A 22,524-nucleotide genomic window follows, 5' to 3' on the forward strand; every position below is an offset into this window, starting at 1 on the left:
ACGCCGCAAGGCTGCAAACTGCGAGGAAAGTTCTTTGCATCTTTTTGTGTTGAAGCTACAATGGTGTAAAAGGGCACAGAGCTCCCTGTAAAAATGCTGCCTGCTTCTTTCCATCCCCTTAGAGCCTTGCGTGCGAAAGCAACTTTAAGCACAGATGTGACATTGGTAATCCCAGGGAGAAGCCCGCCGAAGACCTGGAGTAGGAGCTCTTCCCATCTGGCCCCGGGGATGAACAAAGAGGTAACTCTGCATAGATAGCTTGTGACAGTTGGTTAAAGTTTACTGTAGAGACATATTTGGCTGTTGTCCCATTGATGTTCAGTCAAAAGATTGAAAGGAATTGCCAGCAGATGAGAGAGAGAGAGAGAGAGAGAGGGGAGGAGGAGGGAGAGAGGGCCAAATTCCTACAATTTTCAAGGGCAGTGGATCATTTTCTGCCCTGTCTCAATAATGCCTGGCTTCCAGATGATTTCCATCAGAAGACAGTAGCTTAGGTTGTCTACACCGCCTCCCTTGGATTCTCTCCATCAACCCTTCCAGTGGGGTTATTTTTCTGTAAGATCTCTCTGGCAACCAGGTTGCACTAGAGTTAACAGTCGTGTTGGTTGCCCCATGTTTGAAGGCTCTCTGAAAACAGTCCTTTCTAATCAATGACTCCCTCCACTAATAAGTCAAAAAGGGCAGCCTTGAGAAGGGGCAGCAGCCAGCCTCCAAAACAGGACTAAATGGCTGGGCTGAGTTGCCATGTATATTGCTCCACTGTACAGAGGAGCTAATTTAAAACCTCAGCTAAGAGCCAGGGGCTGCCTTGATAACCCAGGCAAGCCTCAGCAACAGGCCCCTTATGGGCACTAGGACATGGCAGCAACTGTTTTATCCAAGTATTCCAAGTGCCAGTGCTAAACACACCATTGTGCATCAGTAGAGAGTAAGGAAGATGACCTTGATGTTATCTAGGCAAAGGAGGCTGAAGCATTCTTTAAATCCAGAAGAACGAGATAACATTTGGAAAAGGCTCAGGCAGACACTGAGTAGAAGAAGGGGGAAGAGGTACAGCACAATCAGACCTGCAAGATTCTGGTTTTCTAGCCAATCTCAATAAAAGTAGTTTTAGTCTTCCAGTGGGGTTGATTTCCTGGTCTGGTCTATCTAGTTAGACTGACATCATGTGAGTATTAAAAAAACTGTATTTCTCTGAGAATGCCAGAGAACTTGCCCAAAGAATATAGCTGCACTACAGATTTACAAATAGGTTTTGCATTATGATTGGCCACTGCACAGGGTTCACTAGAAGGGGGGAAATGTATGATAAACAGCTATATTTGAAAGTAGGAGGTAAGGAAAGTTCTTGGTTGCATTATTTGAACTTTTTAAAAGGGACACCTATCATTTCAAACCTTTATCTGATTTATAGTTACTTTATCTATCTCAGCTTCTCTCCAGAATTATGGGCATTACAATTTGAGGAGTGGTGAGTGCATTTTTTTTTTTTAATGATTCTGAACCTATTCTGTGTCATGGACTTTGGAGAATCAGAATTATAGGATTCTGTAAGTTGCAGTTTTAAATTTGTAGCACAGGAGAAGATAATCACCTCAATCCAGTTTAGATTGGTTTTGGCCTCAAAGCACAGAAAGAGTCAAACGTCCTACTTTTTTAAAAAAATAGTTCATTTTTGTTTATTCAAAGGTAAAAATAAATATAGCACCAAATGGACTTGATCCATTTTGATTACAGAAACGACTTCGGTACAACCATTTCAAAATACAGAAAACCTTACTTCATTTGGGAAGATAAATGTTCTTTCTTTCTGACAGCTTCTGATAACAACATTTCTATATTTATAAATTATAAGCTAGAAAAATATAAATATGTTGAGAAATGCATTAAATATTAAAAATTAGCATGGCAATAATAACAGTAATAAGGAACCTAGATGCATAATTAATTGTTCCATTCCCAAAGTTCTAAATATGGTACATCCACTTTGTCTTCCCAGCAGTGGAGGTATTCTGATTACAGCTATGGATATAAATCATAGAAATTCTTTTCATTCAAAACCCTGAGTTCAGGAAACCACACTCTTATTTCCTTTTAGCAGTTTGTGTTATCCTTGTGGTGGAGATTTGAAATGGAGTTTGGCTTGTGTCTAGGGTCTTTTTCATACCCTAAGCAGATGGAGACTGGGAAATGGTCTGGATGAAGGAATCATTTTGAACTGTCTACATCCCAGAATTGCAGAGGGGATCTCTCTGGAGCTGACCTTGCTCAGCAACATGGGTCTTCTCCCTCTTCTTGTCTTTTCAAGCTGACATCAAGAATTCCAACGGGTGGGCTGCCAGATTCTATACAGTGAAGCTCTGAAGCTCCAGTTGCGCACTGAAAGGGAGCGTAAGTCAATGGTTTTTCCTTGTCTTGTCCCGTTTTAACGACTCAGAAACTGCAAATTGATCTCCTTCTCTGGCACAAGCAGGGTCCGCGTCATGGGGTTTACTATTTGCCCCTCCTGTTCGGGTGTCACTTCAAAATGCATCAGGATCTATTTTTTTTAAGGGAAAGAAAGAAACCTATTAGCATCCTATGAGACGAGGCTAACTTTAACTCAATAAGACAGTTCTTACTCCCAGTGTTGTCATCCCAATTTTTGGTATATAGTCTAACTCTTAGGGAAAAAAAAAGTGCATTCAGAACAGGGCAGTTGTAACAGGGCCAATCCAAAGGCATTGTGCAACTATTCCATTTTTTCCTCTTTGTGGTTTTTTTTGCAGAAAGAAGAAAACAAGTGGAATAATTGTTGGGAAACGTGGGAGATTTAAAAACGGAAGATGACGTTGTTTTGCCATTGTGCCCTCCCCCACCACACGCACATAAAATTCCACATTGGAAGCAGGCCACTTGCAGAGCAAGAGCTTATCTGGAAATAATTATAATAATAATCATATAGACCATACCCTGGACAGTGCTAGATATACTTCAAGCTCTGCAATGCGTCGGCCAATGCAACTGCGCTTGCCAAAGCCGAATGGAATGGAGGCATAGGGGTGATGTGAACCATTCTTCTGCAGCCATCGCTCAGGCTGGAAGGAGTTGGGGTCGGAGAAGTACTTCTCATCTCGAGAGGTAGCATAATGGCAGAGGGTTATCAGGGTCTAAGGAAAAGAGGAAGACAAGAAGGGGCCATCATGAGAAAAGCAATCCAGAAACCCATGTTCAGAATGTCTACATGTTTCATTGCTCTACATCCACTTCCCTGTCCTTCTTCAAGTGTTTTCTCAGTTCCCACTTCTTGATCCAAACCTTCATTGGACCCCTGTGTCTTCATTTTGCCCTTAAGACAGTATTTCCTTTAAGGAATCCTTTCCTTGAGTGCCAGTCTGATAAGAATTCCTGTATGCTTGTCCTGAAATGTCTATACATTTCAAGAGACTCGGGGACCCAGAATAACAGACCTGTTTTGGACCTCCCTGGTGTCCTGTAGTGAATAGTTGTATCTAATTTATTCTTTCTTCCCGTTTATTGTATATTCTAATTTTATTCCTCTTGGAAAGGACTTCACAGTTTCTGTGCTTCCCACAACACTTACAACATTATTAATTTTAAACATTAGTTGCACATCAGACACATAAGGAGAGTGCCAGTTGCACATCATAGGCAGCTGGTAACTACTATCCCAGATCAACATACGTGGTTGAGATCACGTTGTGTCTAGATTATCAGCCTTTTCTTGAGTAGGCCCATTGCTTCTAATAGTGGTGTCCAAATGATGCATGAATTGTTTGTGGCAATATACTGCAGACCAATGATTACTGTACTTTCTCTCCATTTCCATTTGTACCATCTCTGGCCTTTGCTCACCTTCTTAGGGATGATATAGTCTCCCACTAGGATGTCCCTGTCTGAGACGACACGCGCATTGCCAGGAATCACTGGGTACAACCTGCAAAGAGCAAGCCAAAGCAAACGTTAATTTAAAGGAATCACAGACTTCACTGCTTGCCCAGCTGTCCAGGACGGTGGATTCTCAGTGCAAAGCACAAAGACAGAAGTAAAGTAATCTAGCTAAGAAGCTAAACTCTTACAAGTATGGATGCATCCAGCCTCCATATGGATGCTCCACTGCAAACATCTAAGCAGGAAAGTTAAGCACCTACTGAGGCATGCACAAGAAAAGTGAAGAGTGTGAGCAGATTTCAAAATCCATGTTGGTACTCAAATGGATTTTCCCCCAGCAAATAAAGTCATGGACGATAAAACCTAGCATCAAAGACAGTATATCTCAGAATGCCAAAGGCAGACAAGAATAGAGGGCTGATCTTAAGTCTTATGATCAATGCAGTGGAATAGTAACAGGTGATCTTGAATTGCTACCATTCACCTTCTGCCCTGAGAAGCAGACTAGCAGGTTTCTGAGCAAGGAGAAACCTGATCCCCTGTTAAGGTCCCCCAAGCAAAACCAACATAGGATGTTCCTGTGCTTCCACCCTCCACGTACCAACTTCCCATCTGCTTCTGATACAAGACTCACCTCATGACCTCCTTCACCACTGCCTTCAGCAGAGGCATCTGAGCTACATCAGCTGCTGTGGGAATGAGGTTGTCCTGCATCACGGTGGTAATTTCCTTATGGAGGGCCGCTTGTGTCTGAGGGTGACGGGACAACTCATACAGACTCCAGGACAAGGTGCTCGAGATCTGCAAGGATACAGACAGAGATTCTGGATTCAGAATTAGCAGGGTAGAGAGTGATCCCTCCCTCAGACTGAGGTGTTGTTACAAAGTAGTAGGTACCGTTTCTGTGCTAGCTATCTAGGGCATTCTTCTTTCGTATAGCCAAAGAACAAAAACTAAGGCTGATGGAATCATGTCCTTCCATCAGATTATACCAGATCAAGAGTGGAGCAGTTAATACTGTTAGCTGCATTCTAATCAGAGCTGCAGAGTCCACGGTGCAGAAAATGATTTGCATGTACCTGCAAACTTTCTTAAAAGCGAAGACCCATCCACTTACAGTTTAAAGCCGCCTTCCTCAGATGCCTTGTGTATGTGCTAGACTACATCCCTCACTAACTGGAAATGATGGGAAATGTAATCTAACACATCTGGAGAGTTTCTGATTGGAGAAAGCTGCCCTCACTCTAAGCACTGACATAGGAAATAAATTCCAGGGTCAAGCAAAGTCCCAGAATACCTGCATCACTGTTTTCCTCTAAAGAACAGATACAGAAGGGGAGGGATATGGTCTTCCTGACTATTAATTCAAGAAAAAGTTATCAAGGCCTGCAGACCAGTTGACTCCACCATAAGAAGAAGAGATCATCCATCAAACCTCTCATCCCGAATATCTGTCCATTTTCCCCCATCCTATGGACCAATTTCAGCTCATGTTGGATTGCACATGGCTTCCATAGCTAAAGAGAAATAATGCTTGCAAGTATAGAAAATATTCTGCTCCAGAGCACCCTCAAACCCTTACCGTGTCCACACCGGCCAGCAGAAGCTCGGTCACATTTCCATAGATGGATTTCAAGGGAAGTTTTTCTTGTGCCAAATAGTAAGTCAGGTATTTTCCTTCAACTTTCTCCCCTTGGATGATTCTTTCTGAAATGTCAGCCATCCGCTTATCGATGTGTCCTTTGGCTGGAAAAGAAATGGGCAAAAGATTATTCCTTGTCTCTCTGTTGGAGCCATCCAACAACATATTCAATCACCCTTCAGAGACATATCAATCAAGTCTGAATTGCTTCTTGTTTCAAACCAGCTTCAGTATGATCCCAGGCAAACAGGAGAAAATCAACTTGTCCATAGGTCAGCCCTGGCTTCCTATAACATGTAAACATTAGACATCCGTGTGTTTTAGGTATTTACACACTATCCTTCAATCAAATGCTCAGGGTGTTGTTATCTAGACTCTGCATTCAGGAGAAATTCCTGAATAATCTGTCTCTTAGAAGCAAGGAGGAAGAGGACATTGTAACTATGGTCAAGCCACAGAAAGTGAAATGAATGTCTCATTTAGGAAGAAATAGCACATTTCTGGCCCTTATGAAACCATCCTTTAAAATAAATAATCATACATAGTGATGACAATATGGATAATCACATCAAGGCAGAAATCTTCCAAAATTAAAATGGGAAAATTATCCAGTGGTTTAAAGTTCTATTGCCTGAAAAAATGCAGCTTTACACCCAAGCTATTAATATGTATAAAATGTTGTAAGGTTGAGCTTTTATGAAGATCTCCACTAAAATATAGCCAGTGGTAAACAGTACAGATGGTTTGTTTGGGGGCTTTTCTGTTGTTGTTTCAATATTTAATAATGTAGACTTTAATACATTTTTCTATATAATTAGCAATGATATATTGGGTTGGTTGAAATATATCCCAAGAGGCCTATGGAATTAAGCAAGTATATTTTAAACTATTCCAGTCCCTAAACTATTTTAAATTATTTCAGTCCCTAAACGAGAAAAATTGCAACGTTTTTGCAGGAAGGGAGGAAAACCATTTAAACCAGTACAAAATACAACAATTAAATCTATTTATGCAAAGTCAACTGAGTGAGCCACAAAGTTTTGAAAAGATGCCACAACTTTCAACCTTTTGCAATCTGGCAGCAACACTCACCAAACTCAAACATATAGTCCCAAGATTCACAGAACTTCTGCCATGGCTTAGGAAAGATTTGGTGCAAAAACTTGGGCATTGCCATTGTAAGCAGGGTCATGACAAACATGGTATTGATGGAGCTAATGAATTTTTCTGTTTCTTCTGGAACTTTGGGTTCCAGGCAGCCAATGCGGGATTCAAAGAGGACTGAAGAAATACCTAGAAAAACCCAAGCCAGAAAGGGAATTAATTAATGGTCAATTCAATCATTAGAGCAGAAACTTTCTACATAAAACCTCATCCCTTAGTATCTGAGATATATATATATATTTAACAAGCATTGGCAACATGCTTTCAAATCCTTCTTTGCAACCATCAGAGCTAAAAACTTGTAATTAAAGAATTACATTTACATGCTGAAGATAGAGTTTTCACTTTGCAGAATTCCATATACCTTGCCCTTTTTTAATGCCTAAAGCCCTGGTTAAAAAGAGGACTTGGGACATGAGAATCATTGAGGACTTCTTAAGCAGTAGTACAATTGTGCAGAAGTAGTAATGAAAACATATTGGGAGAAAAATGTGAATTAGATATTCTCATGGGTTTGCATCATCAACCCTATAAAAATGGTGTAGTTTATCTCTGATTTATCTCAGATAAACTCAGCCTAGCTCCACTATACTCAACTTTCCCAGCTTTCTCTACTTGCACATGAGTCCCCAGCGTGGCTTGGATAAGGGTGAAGCTTTGCAGGGCAGTTTACAAGGGACAAATAAGTAAGATACCTTCCAATCCAAACTTGTAGAATTCGTCGGCCACATTCTTGACCACGTGTCGCTCATGGAGATTTCTCTGGTGCTGCAGGCGGCAGATCAGATCACTGACCACCTCGTTCAGGGTGCCAGTGTAAGATTCCACCTCCTTGGGCTTCAGCATGTGTTTTCCTAGGATGCTGCGGATCTGCTGCCATTCTTCGCCTTCCCTGTGTGGTAGAAAAGAGCCTCTGTTAGTTTTCTGGGCAGGAGGAAATCCCAAAGCTGTGCAGAGGCAGAACTAGAAACAAGCAAGAACATTTTTCCATCTCCAAAGAGAGGTAATGATCAGCTGGGAGGAGCGATGCCTTCACCCTTGTAAAAGGACAGAGCCCTCCAAAGAGGTTGAGTGCAACCACAGGCAATCTATCTCTTGGTTACATTTCCTTTTCTTGTTACTCATATCCTGCAGCGGTCCAGGCTGTGGAAGCAACAGGCCCAGCGGATGGGAGAACCCCTACCGAGGGAACCTGAGTCATCCATGGTTTAGTGAGGGCCTCAGAATGATTTCTCACTTACCAGCTTGTATGTTTGTGCAAGTCCCAGCAGGATTCTGCTGTTCTCACAGAACATATTTCCAGCAAACGTGAGGGTCTCCTCCACTCTTCTCTTCCACAGACCAACTCTAGTGAGTGGTCCTCCGAAGGAAGAAACACAAAACGAAGCCGATGCTTCACAGAGGACGTGCTGAGACAACTCGAGGTAGGAAGGGCCAGTCATTATGGTTCAAAATGGTCTCCATTCATGCACTCGTACTAGTGCAGAAAGCTTGGCCTGATGTTTTAAGGGTTTTAGCTTCCTTTCCAGAGCCTCCAAGGAAAAGCCTCAGGGCAACATGCCAGAAGAAAGGGGGTGACTGATTTCAGCTCAGCATTTGGAGTGGGCAAGCTCTGACTGAAATTCAGTGCCCAACAGCTTCAGCCAGTATGGCCAAATAGCAAGAGATGTTGAGTACTGTAGCTCTGGAGGATCCATGGGTGAAATCCTTCATGTAGGACTATCAGACATCTCTGCTGTAAAGTTTCCATGGCTGCCTTATGCTGCTGATTTTGCGTGAGAAATCGAGGGCAGGAAACATCTCTTCCTGTGACATGAAAGCATAACTTTAGACATCGGAGAATGTAGTCAATTGCATAATTTACCACTACCACCCACACATACTCATAAAATGCATATGTAGGTGGTAGTGATAAATAATGCAATTGCCTACAGTCTCCGGTGCCTTAAGTTATGTTTTCATGTCACAGGAAGAGATGACACTGTTGATCTTCACATTGTTCTGGAACAGGATTGGTTCAGGATATTATGTTGCCTCATGTGAAAAGCAAGATGGCAATCCTCCCCATTCCCCATGCAAAACTCAAGTGAACTGGCAGTCAAATATTATTTGGGCACTGGCGGAAGGACAGCACGCATCACTGGAACTGAGGGCAGCAGACTAGCTGACATGGGTCAGGCAAGTACACACACCTCTGTCCTCCAACTCCTCGCTGCTGCTCGCTGTGTCCCCCACCCCACCCACACTGGCTGCCTGAAGCAGCCTCTTCACTTTACCTAATGGTGGGGCCTGCCCTGCCTCAGTCCTTCTAAACTCGTCCTGCCCCCTCAACTCACCAACTTCAGAGAAGCATTGGGGTCTCCACCTGGAAGAAATGAAGTTCCTCCCCCTTCAGCCAGGGCTTATAAGTGCATGAATTAAATTTTTCACTGTGTTCAACTGGGCTCTGATTCTAAGCACAGTTCTGATGCTCAGCTGTCTCGAGAACAGAATTTTCCTATTTAAGCCAATGGAGGAATGGCCGCCGGCTTTCAGAATCGCCCCCTAACCGGCCATCGGAGCCACACCTTCCTATGAATAAAACCTCCTTGAAAGTCTCCGGGAAGCCACTAGAGGGACCGACTCCGCAGCGAATCCGCGCACGAGAGCCGGGCAGTGATTCGCGGGGTGGGAAATACAAGCATTTTATAACCTCCGCGAGGACAGCCTTCCCGGGAACTTTCGTGCGATGGGAGCCCCGGTCAGCCTGCCTGGAGAACAAAAGGCAGCGAATACTTACGCCGTAAGCAGCCCGTACGCGTGGCCTCGGCACACCCGGTAATCCTTCCAGGAGGAGAGGTCGGAGCGAATGGGGTGCTTGCCTTCCTGCCTTAGCACCTGCTCGATCAGACTGGGATCTGCAACGTGGACTGTGAGGATGGGCCCGAAACTCGCCTTCCACACGGGGCCGTATTTCGTTTTGCCTTCAATCTAGGAGAAAAGCGGGAGAGAAGTTGGTGAGCGATCCCCTAGTGGTCCAGTGGGTTTCCCACTCAGGAAAGAAGGGCGGCATTCCTTGTCAGGAAACACCACCCGCTCCCCTAATCTCCTTGGCTGGATTAAACCCAATTCCGCATAGTTCTGGAAGGGATTGCTAAAGAAAGCTGGTCCTCTCTCACCCAACCCGCTCCGTGCACAAATGTACTGAGCCCCTGGAAGTTCACAGGTCAAGTTTCCCAAAAGTTGCCTTTCCTCGCTGAGGGGAAAATGATTGCAGATTTCTTTCTCCTTTATTGTACTGGTAACCCTCACGTCAGAGAGGAGAAGCATCCGCTGTGCTTAGCGAACCCCCAAAGACATTGGCGCCTCATAGAGCCTCTGGAATATAGGTGAAAAAGGATTTACTTCCCAAAGATGCCCTAAGAAATTGCCAGCACAAGAACAGCGGCTTATTGGACAAGAAAGGGCAATTTCAGTCCCGAAGGTTACATGACAGAACTACGTAGACAGCATTTTGTTACTGCAATCAATAGGATGGAAAAATATGTTTAGCCTGCTTTGGATTGGATTGAGTCTCTGTGATGTAGACTATTAGGAGTGGGACAAAAGGATAGCCATCAAGAGGCATCTCCCTGAAATCTTCGCTCAGCGCCTCTCTTCACATCCACATTCTTTGGGGGCTCTATAACAGGAGTTTTAGGCTCCAAGTGCAATCCTCCTAAGCACTGCTACTTCAGAGCAAGTTCCCACGAACTGAGTGCCTTCTCTTCTATGTAAACACACATTTTATTTTATGCCTGCAAGTCACTGTTGACTCTTGGAGACTGCCTGGACTAGTCCCTGCAGTTTTCTTGGCAAGGTTTTTCGAAAGTGGTCAGTCCTTGCCTCCTTCCCGGGGCTGAGAGAGAGGGACTGTCCCAAGGTCCCCCAGCTGGCTTTGTGCCTCAGGCAGGACTAGAACTCACAACCTCCCAGTTTCTAGCCTGGTGCCTTCACCACTACAGCTGACTCTCTAAATCTGTAGAGGATTGTGCTTTTCATTCATTTGGTTAGAGCATTTTGCAGACTCTGGGTGGTTTTCATTATTAAGTCTCATTTTCTGTTAAGCTGCTGCTCCCTGTGGTTATATATATATATATTTGATAAAGTAGAAAAGTGAAAGAAATCTAAGCAAACTCAAAATTGAGCTCTTAAGACAAGCATCTGCATTTTTCAAAGGTTTAGTTGCTGTCCCTGTTTAGGACATACAGTAGTATAACAAGCAATAATGTAATCACAAAAAGGGATCACGACAATGAATATATACAATTGTCCTTAAAGGAGACACAGATAGGATGTGTGTGTGTGTGTGTGTATTCAATATCAAATTATGAACAGTTCCTACACCATCCAAAAACATTAGGAGTTCATAAATCAAACAGCCTCACCCCCCGGCCAAAGCTATGTAAGGGTCTCTTTACCTTTATGAAAATAATTGACATTAGATGATCAGTATAGCATTCAGCAACTCAACCCTGATATGATATTCCAAACTTGTCTCTTTGGAAGACTTCACCCCTCAATTTCTTTTCGGAGATAAGAGCATGGAATGAATCAGGACACAGATATGACAGTTGCCAGCAAGGATATTTTACAAGACGAGTGCTGAATATTTTTCTCTGCCTATCTAATGATGTATTGCCAACCCTGCAAAGCTATTTTGACAATATAGTGTGGTAGCTCACTCTACTATGTTTCAGCAATGTAGTCCCTGAGTATCAGATGCCTATATAATAGGAGCATTGCAAATTTAAATAAGGGCAATTGAAAAAGTTTCATGTCCACTGTGCTAAAGCTGGAGGAAACACAAAGATTTTTGTATGGCAAAGAGATTTTGGAAGTAAAATAAAACATTGTCTCTTTTAGAGCATGCAGAAGAGATCATTTCCACAATTATGGTAAAACAAAATCTTATGGAGACAAGTACTGACCATACTCATGTATGTCCGTTAAAACAAGAATGGGCTAGAAAGCTCCCATCAGTACACATCTCACAGAAGTATGAGTTTTAAAAAAACTGTGTTACGTGTCCCATGCCCACGCAGGTACAATTTCATGCTGTGGATGAGCACAAGGTAAAGATGGCTTTGCTCAGCTCAGTGGCTTAGATTTTGCCAACCAGAGCTACTGTCTGTATAACAGAGCACACCGTGGACAGACGAGCCAAGAAAGAACATGCTTAGCTGACATTATTGAAATAGAGATCTGGATGGAGACAAGGATGGAGACAAGAAGTGCACATTGCAAGATTTCTATGCACACAAGCAAGGATCCTCACACCTCATCTTCTGCACCTTGCAGGATACCTACTCCAGTTTCATAAATATGGCGTCATAAACCAGGGGTTACGCTATGACATGGCTCAGGGACATCTTAATGTCTGTCTTGCTGAGCTGTCACTGAATTTGTCATGAAATTTCTGTGATTCATCTTCCATTGATTTCTGTGAAGCAACAGAGATTTTAAGCAAAGTTTTGGAGAATTGCTCAGTACTCCTGCCGTGTCCTTAACTTGGGGTTCATTTTCACTCTGCTTTAAGGATGCCAGGTACCAATCCCTTCACCACATTCATACAAGGAGATAAGTTATTTGGATAGTTGGAAAGCTGGGCAGAAGCTTGGAAAAGAAAAAATCAAGGCACCATCCATGAAGTAAAAAGCAAGAATGAAGGACTCAAAGGACAATTTGAGAAACCATTGATCAAGAGCCACAGGTTCAGAAGAAGTTTGCTCATCTAATGGGTGTTGCCGTTTCTTCTTTTCTGGTGCACCCTTTTCAAGGCTTCCTCCTTTGACAGAGTAAGAGACTCTTGGGGATAGCCCTGACTAAGCAACTGGGGAGCAGAATTCAGAGCAAGCAAACTGTGGGTAACCTGTGCTTCCCAAAGATGCTGTGTGCCTGCTGTCCACTGTCCTCTTCCTAAAAAAAAAGGAAGGAACTGCAGTCCAGGAAAAGTGCTCTTAGATGAGGCTTTGATGATGCAACAACCTTGCCTCATTCACAGATATTTTTTTACAGGAGAGTCAGACCTTGTCTCCCATCTGTAACCCTCCTGAGTTTCTTTAAGAAACAAAACCTTTTCTTACGCACCCAGACATACACACACCTTGCAAAGGAAAACCTAGAATAGCTGCACCGCATTTTTGGATTGGGAATCCCAGAAAACCTTTGCTTAGAAGTACCTAGGATCGATAGAAAAGTGGGAAAATGTCCATAGGATCATTTTTAGACTAGGGTTGTTTTTTTTTACTTTAGACTAGCTTTACAGAAGCCCTCCCAAGAAAACGGGTTTTCAGATTCAAAAGACTGCATAATTCTTTGGGGGCCCCTCCCCAAAGCCTTAAGTGGGGGGAAAGCTCACTAGTTTGCACCTGGAGACCAGATACTTGCAATCCGAATTTCAGCCAGTGCATAATAGATTTGTTCAAGAAAGCACCGAGAGTGCGAAAAAATCTCGATTGTCGCGGTCTCTTCAATGTCAGATACTAAAAGCGGGGTGGGCTGGGGGTGCAGGGGCGATATTGTCCCCCCAAATCCAGACGATTCTTACCTGGAGTTCATGCAGTCGCGACAGCCCTCTTTTGCAGAAGAGGTCGGTGAGGAAGCCGAGGGCGCTGGGTCCCGGCATCTCCTCCAGAGTCTTGTGGGCTTTGAGGACCCGCGATCGCGCGCCGAAGACCGACTCCACCCACAGCTCAGGAAAGAGCTTCGCGAGCAAGGATGCCTTCGAGGCCAGCTTGAGCGTCTGAGACATCTTCGCGCGGGGCAGCGGGCAGCGGCGGAGAGCGCGAGCGAGCTGTGTCGCGCCAGCATCTTGGACCACCTGTATTTATCTCAGCGGAGCGCGCAGCCCGGCAGCGGGTCGGCCGACGGCTGGGGAGCAGTGCCCGCCCACCGCGATGTGTCACCCGCCCGAGCTGTCCAATCAGAGCGTGGGCGCTGGAGGCATCGGGGCTTCCACCGTCTCGTGAGCGTTTGTAAGCAGCCGGATTTGCTCCGTCCAGCACGAACCGGGGAGACTTCGCTCGCAGCCGTTCGCCGGTTCCTTTCCTTTCCTTTCCTTTCCTTTCCTTTCCTTTCCTTTCCTTTCCTTTCCTTTCCTTCGCCACCAGCCACCAGCCACCAGCCACCGCCCATCTCTCCTCCAGAGCTTCGGCGATTGCGGACAGGTCAGCATCTCTGCGAGGGAAAGGAGAGCTGGAAAGCGGCCTCTCAGCCCCAAACCGAGTTTAACCCACAGACAAGACTCATCCCGTTCCACCTGTAACATGTCACTCGCCGTAAACATGCCTGGGAGAAATCAGGGAATACCCATATGTAGTCCTTGTGCCACCAATTCGAGCACGGGGTATTTAACATTTTGCCACTCCTTGAACATCAAGCAATACAGCAATACAGCAAGCCAACACTTTCTGGGGAGCAAATCCGTTTGAAATTCACCTAAACACGTATAACATCAGTCTAGGGGGGGTATTAAACAATTGGGGAACGTATAGCAGCAGGAGAACCCAGGAAGGAAGTACAAAAACTTAGTAAAGATGTAAAGTCCTAAGGATAAGTGATTAATAAAGAATAAAATATTGCATCAGTGATAATAATGAGTCACATTATTATAATCACCAAGATCGTTTTTTTGTTTTGTTTTTTGAATTTTTCTCTGGCGTTTGCATCCTATGACTGAACATAAGATGCAAACAACATAGCACTGGAATGAATGGAGTGGTGCATGTCCAGGAAAAGTGTCCAGAGGAGGGCAATAAAACCAATCAAAGAGAAGAAAGTCATTCATGTGAAGAAAAACTCAAGAGCTGACTACAGTTAGGGAGAAAAAAGTGAGAAATATGTACTGTCACATCAATCAGGGATGTAATTTAGAATGCAATTGTGAGTCTGGGATAGATCACTGTGTGACTCAGAAATTGGCAAAGATTTCAAATTTCATTGTTTTAAACAGTAATGACAACAACATTACTTCTTCCCACATTATATTGCCAAAATTAAGAAAGCTTGGGTTAATTACTTGTAGAGTTATGCAAAAGGTTTATAAACTTCTTCAAGTTGCAAAATCGAAGAGCGCTCTGAGTCCAGAATTCTTTCTGGAATTATTTATCTGAAATGAAGAGGACCATTCCCTCCAAGTATTCATCCTTAAAATGGAAGCACCATCTCACAGCTTTACCAGGTGGCCAGGTAGTCCTGGCCCTCCAGTCCTTGGTGTGGCCAGGTAGTGCTGCCCTCCAGTCCTTGGTGTGGAAGACAAAGTAGGCTGGCATAAGTTGTGTTGTCCCCATTGCCAATCTCTCTTCTGCCACAGTAAGGCTGGCAAATAATGCTGCCCGTATTTATTTCTTGTGGACCATGTTAAGGAAATGGATCGGTGGATTCTCCAGCTTCCTTTCTCTCCCACCGAGCACCTTTTTTTTAAAAAAAAAAAATTTGATGCCTTTGAGTCAGGGTTGACTCCTGGTGATTGCCTGGACTAAGTCCCTACCATTTTCTTGGCAAGATTTCAGAAGTGGCTTGCCATTGTCTCTTTCCTAGGACTGACTGGCCCAAGATCACCCAGCTGGCTTCATGGTGAAGACAGGACTAGAACTCCTGGTCTCCCAGTTTCCAGCCTGGTGCCTTCACCACTGCACCAAACTGGCTCTCAAGCATCATATACTCAGGGCCAAATTAAGGCCAACTGATGCCCTAAGCACAGTCCAACAGCAGTGCCCCCTGGCCCTTCCATTGCTTAATTGACGAGACATTAAGACTCAATAACTGCTGAAGGTGATATCAGAGATGAGAAATCCAGCTTTCTTCCAGGCCATCCCCCAGACCAGACCCCACATCTACATTAAATACAAACTTAATTTTTTTTTTATTTAGCACTAACACAATCAGTAGAAGAAATAATAAAATGAAGGGCTTAAGGGTCTGTTACATGAATCAGCTGACGAGTTAAATGCTAGCCAGACCCACCGAGCTGTGTGCCATGGCCAGCTTGGACTCTGACGAGGAAACCGATTATGAGCAGCCAGTTCCAGAGTTGCCGGATGAACAGCTGCCTGAGGAGCGGCAGGTGGAGGAGGCTGCGCCGCCCGAGAACCAGGAGACACAGCTACCGCCGGTCTGGAAGGTGGGGAGTCTGAGCTGCCCTGAGGAGCGGAGCGGAGCGGAGGGCAGAGCGAAGGTGCTCAGGGAGGCTCCTTGCAAGAAAGGAGCCTCGCCCTTCCAGATGAGCCACACCGGGGCTGCTGCTCTTGAAGAAGAGCGGCGAGCGCCGTGTGCCCTAGCTGCCAACTTGAAACCTTGTGACTCTGGACCAGCTGTGGCGTTTGGGCGCTTGGACTGTGCTCGACCGCTTTTGTGCCCGCTGTTCTGGATTTGGAACTCTCTCCAGGCGAGCTTTTGGGGACTTGATTTCTCCAGCGTGTGTGTGCGCTCATGTTTCTTTTGCCGCTTGTCCATTTGCTTCACAAGCATCTCGGTAAAGTTTGCAACCACCTCCCTCCCTGTGTTTGTGGGTGCACAGCCTGCGACAGGACGCTGTGTTTGTACTGGACAGAAGCAAAACTCTCACACCATGAGAGGAAACATATGTGATACCTGACGACGCCTTCCAGCAAGCTTTGAAACTTTAGTCACTCACCATGCCAAAGGATTTTGTGCAAATTAAAGTCAGACACGGCAGATAAGGACAATTACAAAAACATTGACTGAAGTTGAGTGTGGCAGTGAAAGATTTAAGGGCATGACAGCTAGGGGAAAAATGATAGCTAGGGGAAAAAATGCAGGGCTGCCTCTACTGATGGGAAAAGCAATCAGCAATCATTCTCCTTGGTGTGGGTGGGACATATTTAGACAGATGCACAGCATGGTGGGTTTGGGCCAATTAAAGATGGCAGGCATAAGGGAGGAGGGTGCAGGATGAAGTGGGAGTGGCATCTCCAGAAGTTCCTTGCAACCCCTCTGCAAGACTGCTAAACCCATGTTCAGAAATAATCTGGATGGCCACCAAAAGGCAAAGAAGGAGTATGGGGTGAAAGGTCAGCTCCGTTCTTTACAAGGGCTGCAAGCAGTGGCTATATTAGCACAAGTGACAAGGTGTCCAGTTCTGACCTTGTGACCAACAGCCCCAGAAGGAGCTGGCCCAAACTAACTGGGATTGGTCTACGTGTAATAACAAGCAGGCCCCCAGAGCAGCCAAAGCCAGAATCAGTAAACCCAATGGTACCACTGCCTTCCACTGACAGCTACATGGGTCAATGTGGTACAGTGCCTCAAAAGCCACTGGAGCTGCAGGGTGCTGGTGCCAGGCCTTTGGACAGGGGGTGGGGTGGGGGCAACAGGGGAACCTTTTTGGTTTTGTATCCTCAGAAATAATAAAAGTAGTAAAAATACAGCCAGATGAAACTCCTTGCCAGTGGAAGCAGCAGGAAACTTCTAATACAGCAATGGGAAGAGCACCAGCAAAATAAAGTTGGCTGAAGCTAGCCGTTTTTCATGGTCAAAATTGTCCTTCTGTGCAGAACTGCTTTGGTACACCGGACTCTCCTTTCATACAAATTGCTAAGAAGAAAATAGATGGGCAGCTCTAGCGATGACTGGATGAGCTGTGTGATCCTTTTGTACTCTATGATTCTCTGAGTAAAAGAAAGAGAACAAGAGAGACTGTGCCTTCAGGATCTTAGTGGCTTCATTCACATACCTTTAACTCAGTTACCAAATTAACCCAGCCTCAGAATTTTTCCAGTAAATTGAGCTATGAACCAAACAAATTAATTGAGTTCACACCACGCTGTTGAGCCACAAGGAAGCTATCCAAGCAGAGCATCTTGGGCATCTGCCTCTGCGTAGTCTTTACACAGTCTGGGTTACTGTATCCCAGTGACCAACAAGGGCAATAGAGAAATAATATGTATTTCTACTGAACGTCTGTGTGTGTTTGCACATGCACTTGTTTGTGAAGCCTGTTACATATCAAGATTTCCTTGCTACTTTCTTGGCACAAGATTTGTGCAAGCCACCACAGTTTTTGACTTCCGGGAAGGCTGGGTCAGCAGCACACATATGAGTGTGCTGAGGAATGTTTTCTCAGAATTTACAGTATATTATTGTCTTGTTCAGATTTTTCTCAAGAAATTCAATGCATCTCACTGCCAAAGCACTGCTTTGTAGTTTTTCCTCCCCTGAGCTGATATGTGACTGTGTTTTCTGTAATTTCAGTGCCGATTTTTTACTTGGGACTAGCAAGTGACTTGATTGGAGGAGGGGTGATCTGCAAGGCAGATGGTATCTGGGCTGGAAAAGCTTTAACCTCTCTGTCCTGCTTTTGCATTTTCTGGTTGCCTCGCCACTGTGATCATCCTGTCCCTTCCCTTGCATTACTTTTCAATATTCAGCATTTGATCTTTAAGAGTTTTTTTTTTCTTTCCAGGAACTAAATTTAAACAATTAAGGAGTAAATGGTTCAACTGTATGCTTTGAGATTGCTTTGGCTGGCAGTATGATGGAAGCTAGTTCCCCTCGCCCCTTCCAGAAATAAATGGAGGTCCATTTATTCAGCCTGCCAGACTATGAGGAACATTGATGTTGTCAGGACAGCACTTGGGGGCAAATGTCCAGGGGAATGGACATGCACAGCATGTTAGATCTCTAAAATTCCCTAACCCTAGCTTCTAACAATGGGGAATTCAGAGCTACACACAGTGTGAGAGGAGAAAGCCATTTCCAACAGGTTGTAGGCATGCCATGAGGAAGCAGAACTGAAGGGCGTAAGTGAGATTCCACCACTAGTTTTCCCCAAATTTTATATCAATAGTTACTGGCTGCCCATATAAGGTAGTGGTTAAGGTGTTGGACTGGGAATAGGAGACCTAGGTTCTAATCCACTTTCAGCTACAGAAGCTCATTAGATAACCTTGGGCCAGTCACTCTCTTTCAATCTAGGGACCAGTAGGATGTAGTGGTTAAGGTGCTAGACTGGCATCAGAGACACCCAGGTTTTAGTCCATGGGTGTCCTTACAGGATTGGTGTTGTGGGTAAAAATAGGAAGAGGAAAGGCTATGTATGGTGCCTTGAGCTCTCAAACTAAAGGAAAGTCCAGTTTCATCAGCAGCCGTGTGTCTGGCTGTGACGCTCACACCTGTCACCCCTTGATGACCCTTTCAAGTGCTTCTCACCCAGTTTCCACTAATTTCATACTACAGACTTTGTGGTCACTCATTTGTCCCAATGTTTTTTGCTATAAAAAGCAATTGTACCTCCATAGATGTTCACATTATTTTAAGGAGCTAATTCATCATCAAGAATTTCCAGAATTCAGAAAAAGTGGTGTCAGATGGACACATGCCCAGAGCCGTGCTCCAGCAGGGGGCTTGCCTGCAAGGCCAGAAGCTCTGACCCTGGATCATCTCCTCCTGGTCACTGGCGGTCATCTTTGAGCAAGCAAGCTAGAAATGAGAGGATCAAGAGAAGGAGCCATAATCTCCATCGGTCTCTTTTCCTCCTCTAGGTGATGGTGTCAATCCCTAGGAATGTCCCCATGTGCAGATAGGGGGAAGAGGTGGTATCCCTCCAGCTGTATATTCAGTGGGGGGACCTAACATGAGTCTCAAAATGCCTATGTAGAGATCCTGCATATGACAGAGAATTTTGGTTCCATGAGGATCCACTTCATATGGAGAGAGTCTCTACTTACACTCCATGTATTGGTACACAACTAGATCCTCATCTCATGTGCACCAAATGCACGGCGGCAAAGGATTGGTCCCTGAGAGAAAGAATGGCAGCAGCGTGTGAAGTTAAATTCCTCTACCCTAAAGCTACAAACTACCTTCAGGCCAGTGTCAGCAACACAGAGCTGGATGGAGAAAAAATTCCTAGGTGTGTCAGTGGCAGGGCAAGGCCATATGATACCACAGCCCACTCATTTTAAGCACTGGAATGAGGGTAGCTAGAGGGACCTTCTCAGCTTTCCTTAAAAAAAAAAAAAGGTGTGTGTGTGAAATATTCCATTCAAAATCCATGCTGCAGTAGAAGACATTTCTTGTCTTATGAACCAGCTGCGTTTGTTGAATTGCCAACCAGCAGCGCAAAGATCAAGTCTTAAAAATGTTTTTGGGCTTGTTTGTTTTGTTTTTTGTGTTAAAAATGGTTGTGGGGGAGTGAAGTTACGGAACTGGTTCTCACAGTGTATTTTAAATGCAATGAGTTATTTCTCCAAATATACAGAAACATCACGAGAGCTGTACTGGTACATGCCAGTTATGTGGTGCTTTGTTGTACAACACAATCATGCAATTGTGGCATCATCAGCCAAATCTTTTCTTTCCTTCTTCTTTTCTTAAGGAAGGATCACTTATGATCCAAAGATAGGATTTTGACTTCATATCATGTTATTCAAGTTAGGAAATAGGAAACTTTATTCATCTGAGTAAGCTTCATCTAGTTTTATAACTATAGAAGTCCCCTTTGGTATAGGAAGTGAAAAGATGCATGACTGAAGTAAGAATGGTGATAGTTTATTACTATTCTTAAGAAAAAAAAGTATACGCCCCAACTAATATATATATATATATATATTGCAGCAAAGGGCTATGTTACTACTCAATCAATAATGTGCTGAGGTCACTGCCTTTATTTAAATTATGGATGATTCCTTCTAAACTGTTAGCTGCTTTGATGTATGAGCAATAAAGTAGGATGAAATTATTCAAATTTTAATTAAATTAGTCACCTTAAACTCTTATGCTGAATAATCTTTTAGATCCATGATTTATATAGTGCACACCTTTGCAACTAAAATGGCTAGGAACACAATGTTGCTTAAAATATGAATGTCTGATACGTTCAGCAAAATTTTATATGTGGTATCATTCTGTACTTTTCAGTGCTCCCACAGTATCATGACCCTAATCATTTCCCAAAGCCAGAGAACTGCACATTGGTCCTGCCAATTTCTACAATATTTGCATTTTCTTCTTTTCATTTCTTAAATAGAAGAATTGGAGACAGCTGCCTTACCTGCTGATCCATCTAGCCTGGTCTTGATTCCAGCTGGGCTCTCCAGCAAAGAGAAGTCTTTTCTACCACCTACTTCCTGGGATGATTTGAACTAGAGATGCTGAGGAAGGAATGCAGGACCAAGATTAAGCAGCCACTTGTGGGCTGTCAAAAAAAAAAAAAGGCAAAGGAGCCCAAATTTCCAAAATGGGTATGTTGTCAGTTTTAAGCATAGATGCAAAGGTAGAAATAATGGATGAGATTTAAATGAAAAAGTTGGCATATAATCAGCACAGTGAGAGAATGGTGACCAGTAACCCAGAGGTCTGCTGTTCAGATGTTAACTGGAGGTGGACCACTTTAACCACCCTCATCCTGGCCCACCTACATGTTTTTTAACCCTAAACTGCATTTGGACAAAAAACCTGAAACCATGAAATCAAGGACTCTTTTTTTAACTTCCTTTCCAGCTGTAACAATGACCTGTGGTCCTGTGCTTGAACTGTTTGGGCTCAGGATAAATCAGGTAGCTCCTTCTTCCGTAGATCTCTCTATGTGTTATCCTACTTTGGTGGACTGCTATTGGCCACTGGGCCTTTCCAGCAGGAACCACACTGAGACTATGCAACTCTGAAGAGGTTTGACCTGTTTTTGAGATTTTAGGCAAAGCCTTAATTTATTGTCTAATTTCCAGCCACTGAGTTGGACATGCAACTCTATTGATGCTTATTTGTAAGTAAGCTCCATGAATCATTAGGAAAGAGTGGAATTCCTGAGCAAATATTCTATGCTTGGATAGACCCTATTGATGTGGCTTTTGTCATTCCTTGTTTCTCCTACTTCATTGCAGAATAATTGGTTTCGGTTGCAGTATGTAACTTCTAGTCCGTAAGCTGCTCTGGGATCCTTCCAGGATTCAGAGTGGTTTTGTGTTTGATACATAAACAAACTGTGTTTCAAGTAGTTGGCTGGCTGTATTAGGACTTTTAACTAAAAGTAAGCAAACAGTATCTGGGAGTTTTGCAGCCCAGATACGGTGGCTCTATCAAAGAGCATGATAAATATGGTGGGAGGACTTTGATCTTTGCAGAGTTTGATTTCCATCCAGGGAAAAAGCATTCACCCCCCAAGTGACAGGTGGCACATCCTCAGAAAATCTGGTAGAAATCTGACGGCCTTCCCACCTGCACTATCCCACTTTTTTTTCTTAAACACAGGAAAAGGCTCTTCAGTAGAATCCCCAATTTTGCAGGTCCCTTTGGAATTTGGAGTGCACGTAACAGGCGTTCTCACAAAATAGTGGTCCCGATGGCGGAGGCCAAGCATAGTACGTCCAGAAGGCAAACCGAACCGTAGGCAGAAGCCAACTGCCACTTGATTTCTCATCTAGGACCAAGAGGAGTTTTGGAAACACAGACTCTGCTGGGGGATAAAGTTTTGCTTTGCAACTTACTCATGCGTAGCTTCCCATTCATTTTTTTTTTAAATTAAAAATGTTGGTCCTGGGGGGTGGGGGCATATTAAGGACCCTGGCTCTGTGGGATCTGCCTTTGAAATTGCTGAACATTTTGGTTGGAATACATGTACCAGGTGATTGCGTGGCGTTGATCACATAGAGCAAAACACAACTGGCTCTAAAACGAAATTGCATCCAAATTATGGGTGCTGAGGTTTATAGCCCTAAATGGTTTGGATGGATTCTTTCGGGCAAAGGTTTCTGTTTCTTTGTTTTGCTTTTAGTTTCACCAGTTTGCCTTGTGCTAAGAAGGTGTTTTAAAGGCATCCATTTTCAAATTGAGAGCACCTCCCATACTGT

General features: G+C 44.0%; 1 protein-coding gene across 1 annotated transcript; it reads right to left on the minus strand.

Annotated features, from left to right (window-relative positions):
- Positions 1–1,682: 1,682 nt before the first annotated feature.
- CYP27B1 (cytochrome P450 family 27 subfamily B member 1) lies at positions 1,683–13,469 on the minus strand. Its single transcript, XM_007432650.3, has 9 exons — positions 13,266–13,469; positions 9,477–9,667; positions 7,393–7,589; positions 6,626–6,826; positions 5,474–5,637; positions 4,526–4,692; positions 3,856–3,937; positions 2,952–3,149; positions 1,683–2,539 (listed from the first exon to the last, which is right to left on the minus strand). The coding sequence occupies exons 1-9, from the start codon at positions 13,467–13,469 to the stop codon at positions 2,426–2,428; spliced, it is 1,518 nt and encodes a 505-aa protein (XP_007432712.1). The 3' UTR covers positions 1,683–2,425.
- Positions 13,470–22,524: the final 9,055 nt, after the last annotated feature.

Source organism: Python bivittatus, unplaced genomic scaffold (assembly GCF_059951505.1).
Source record: "Python bivittatus isolate LINGU-HERP-01145 unplaced genomic scaffold, Pbiv_v1 ctg000220_np1212, whole genome shotgun sequence".
Lineage (NCBI taxonomy): Eukaryota > Metazoa > Chordata > Lepidosauria > Squamata > Pythonidae > Python > Python bivittatus.

Bases quoted from the DNA above. Each gene is read 5' to 3' on its own strand.
- CYP27B1 (XM_007432650.3), bottom strand. From the start codon at position 13,469: ATGTCTCAGACGCTCAAGCTGGCCTCGAAGGCATCCTTGCTCGCGAAG. The intron at 6,827-7,392 runs GTATCTTACTTA...GGGTTTTTCTAG, and splicing joins CTACAAGTTTGGATTGGAAG to GTATTTCTTCAGTCCTCTTT. The intron at 5,638-6,625 runs GTGAGTGTTGCT...TTTCTTTTCCAG, and splicing joins GGACTATATGTTTGAGTTTG to CCAAAGGACACATCGATAAG.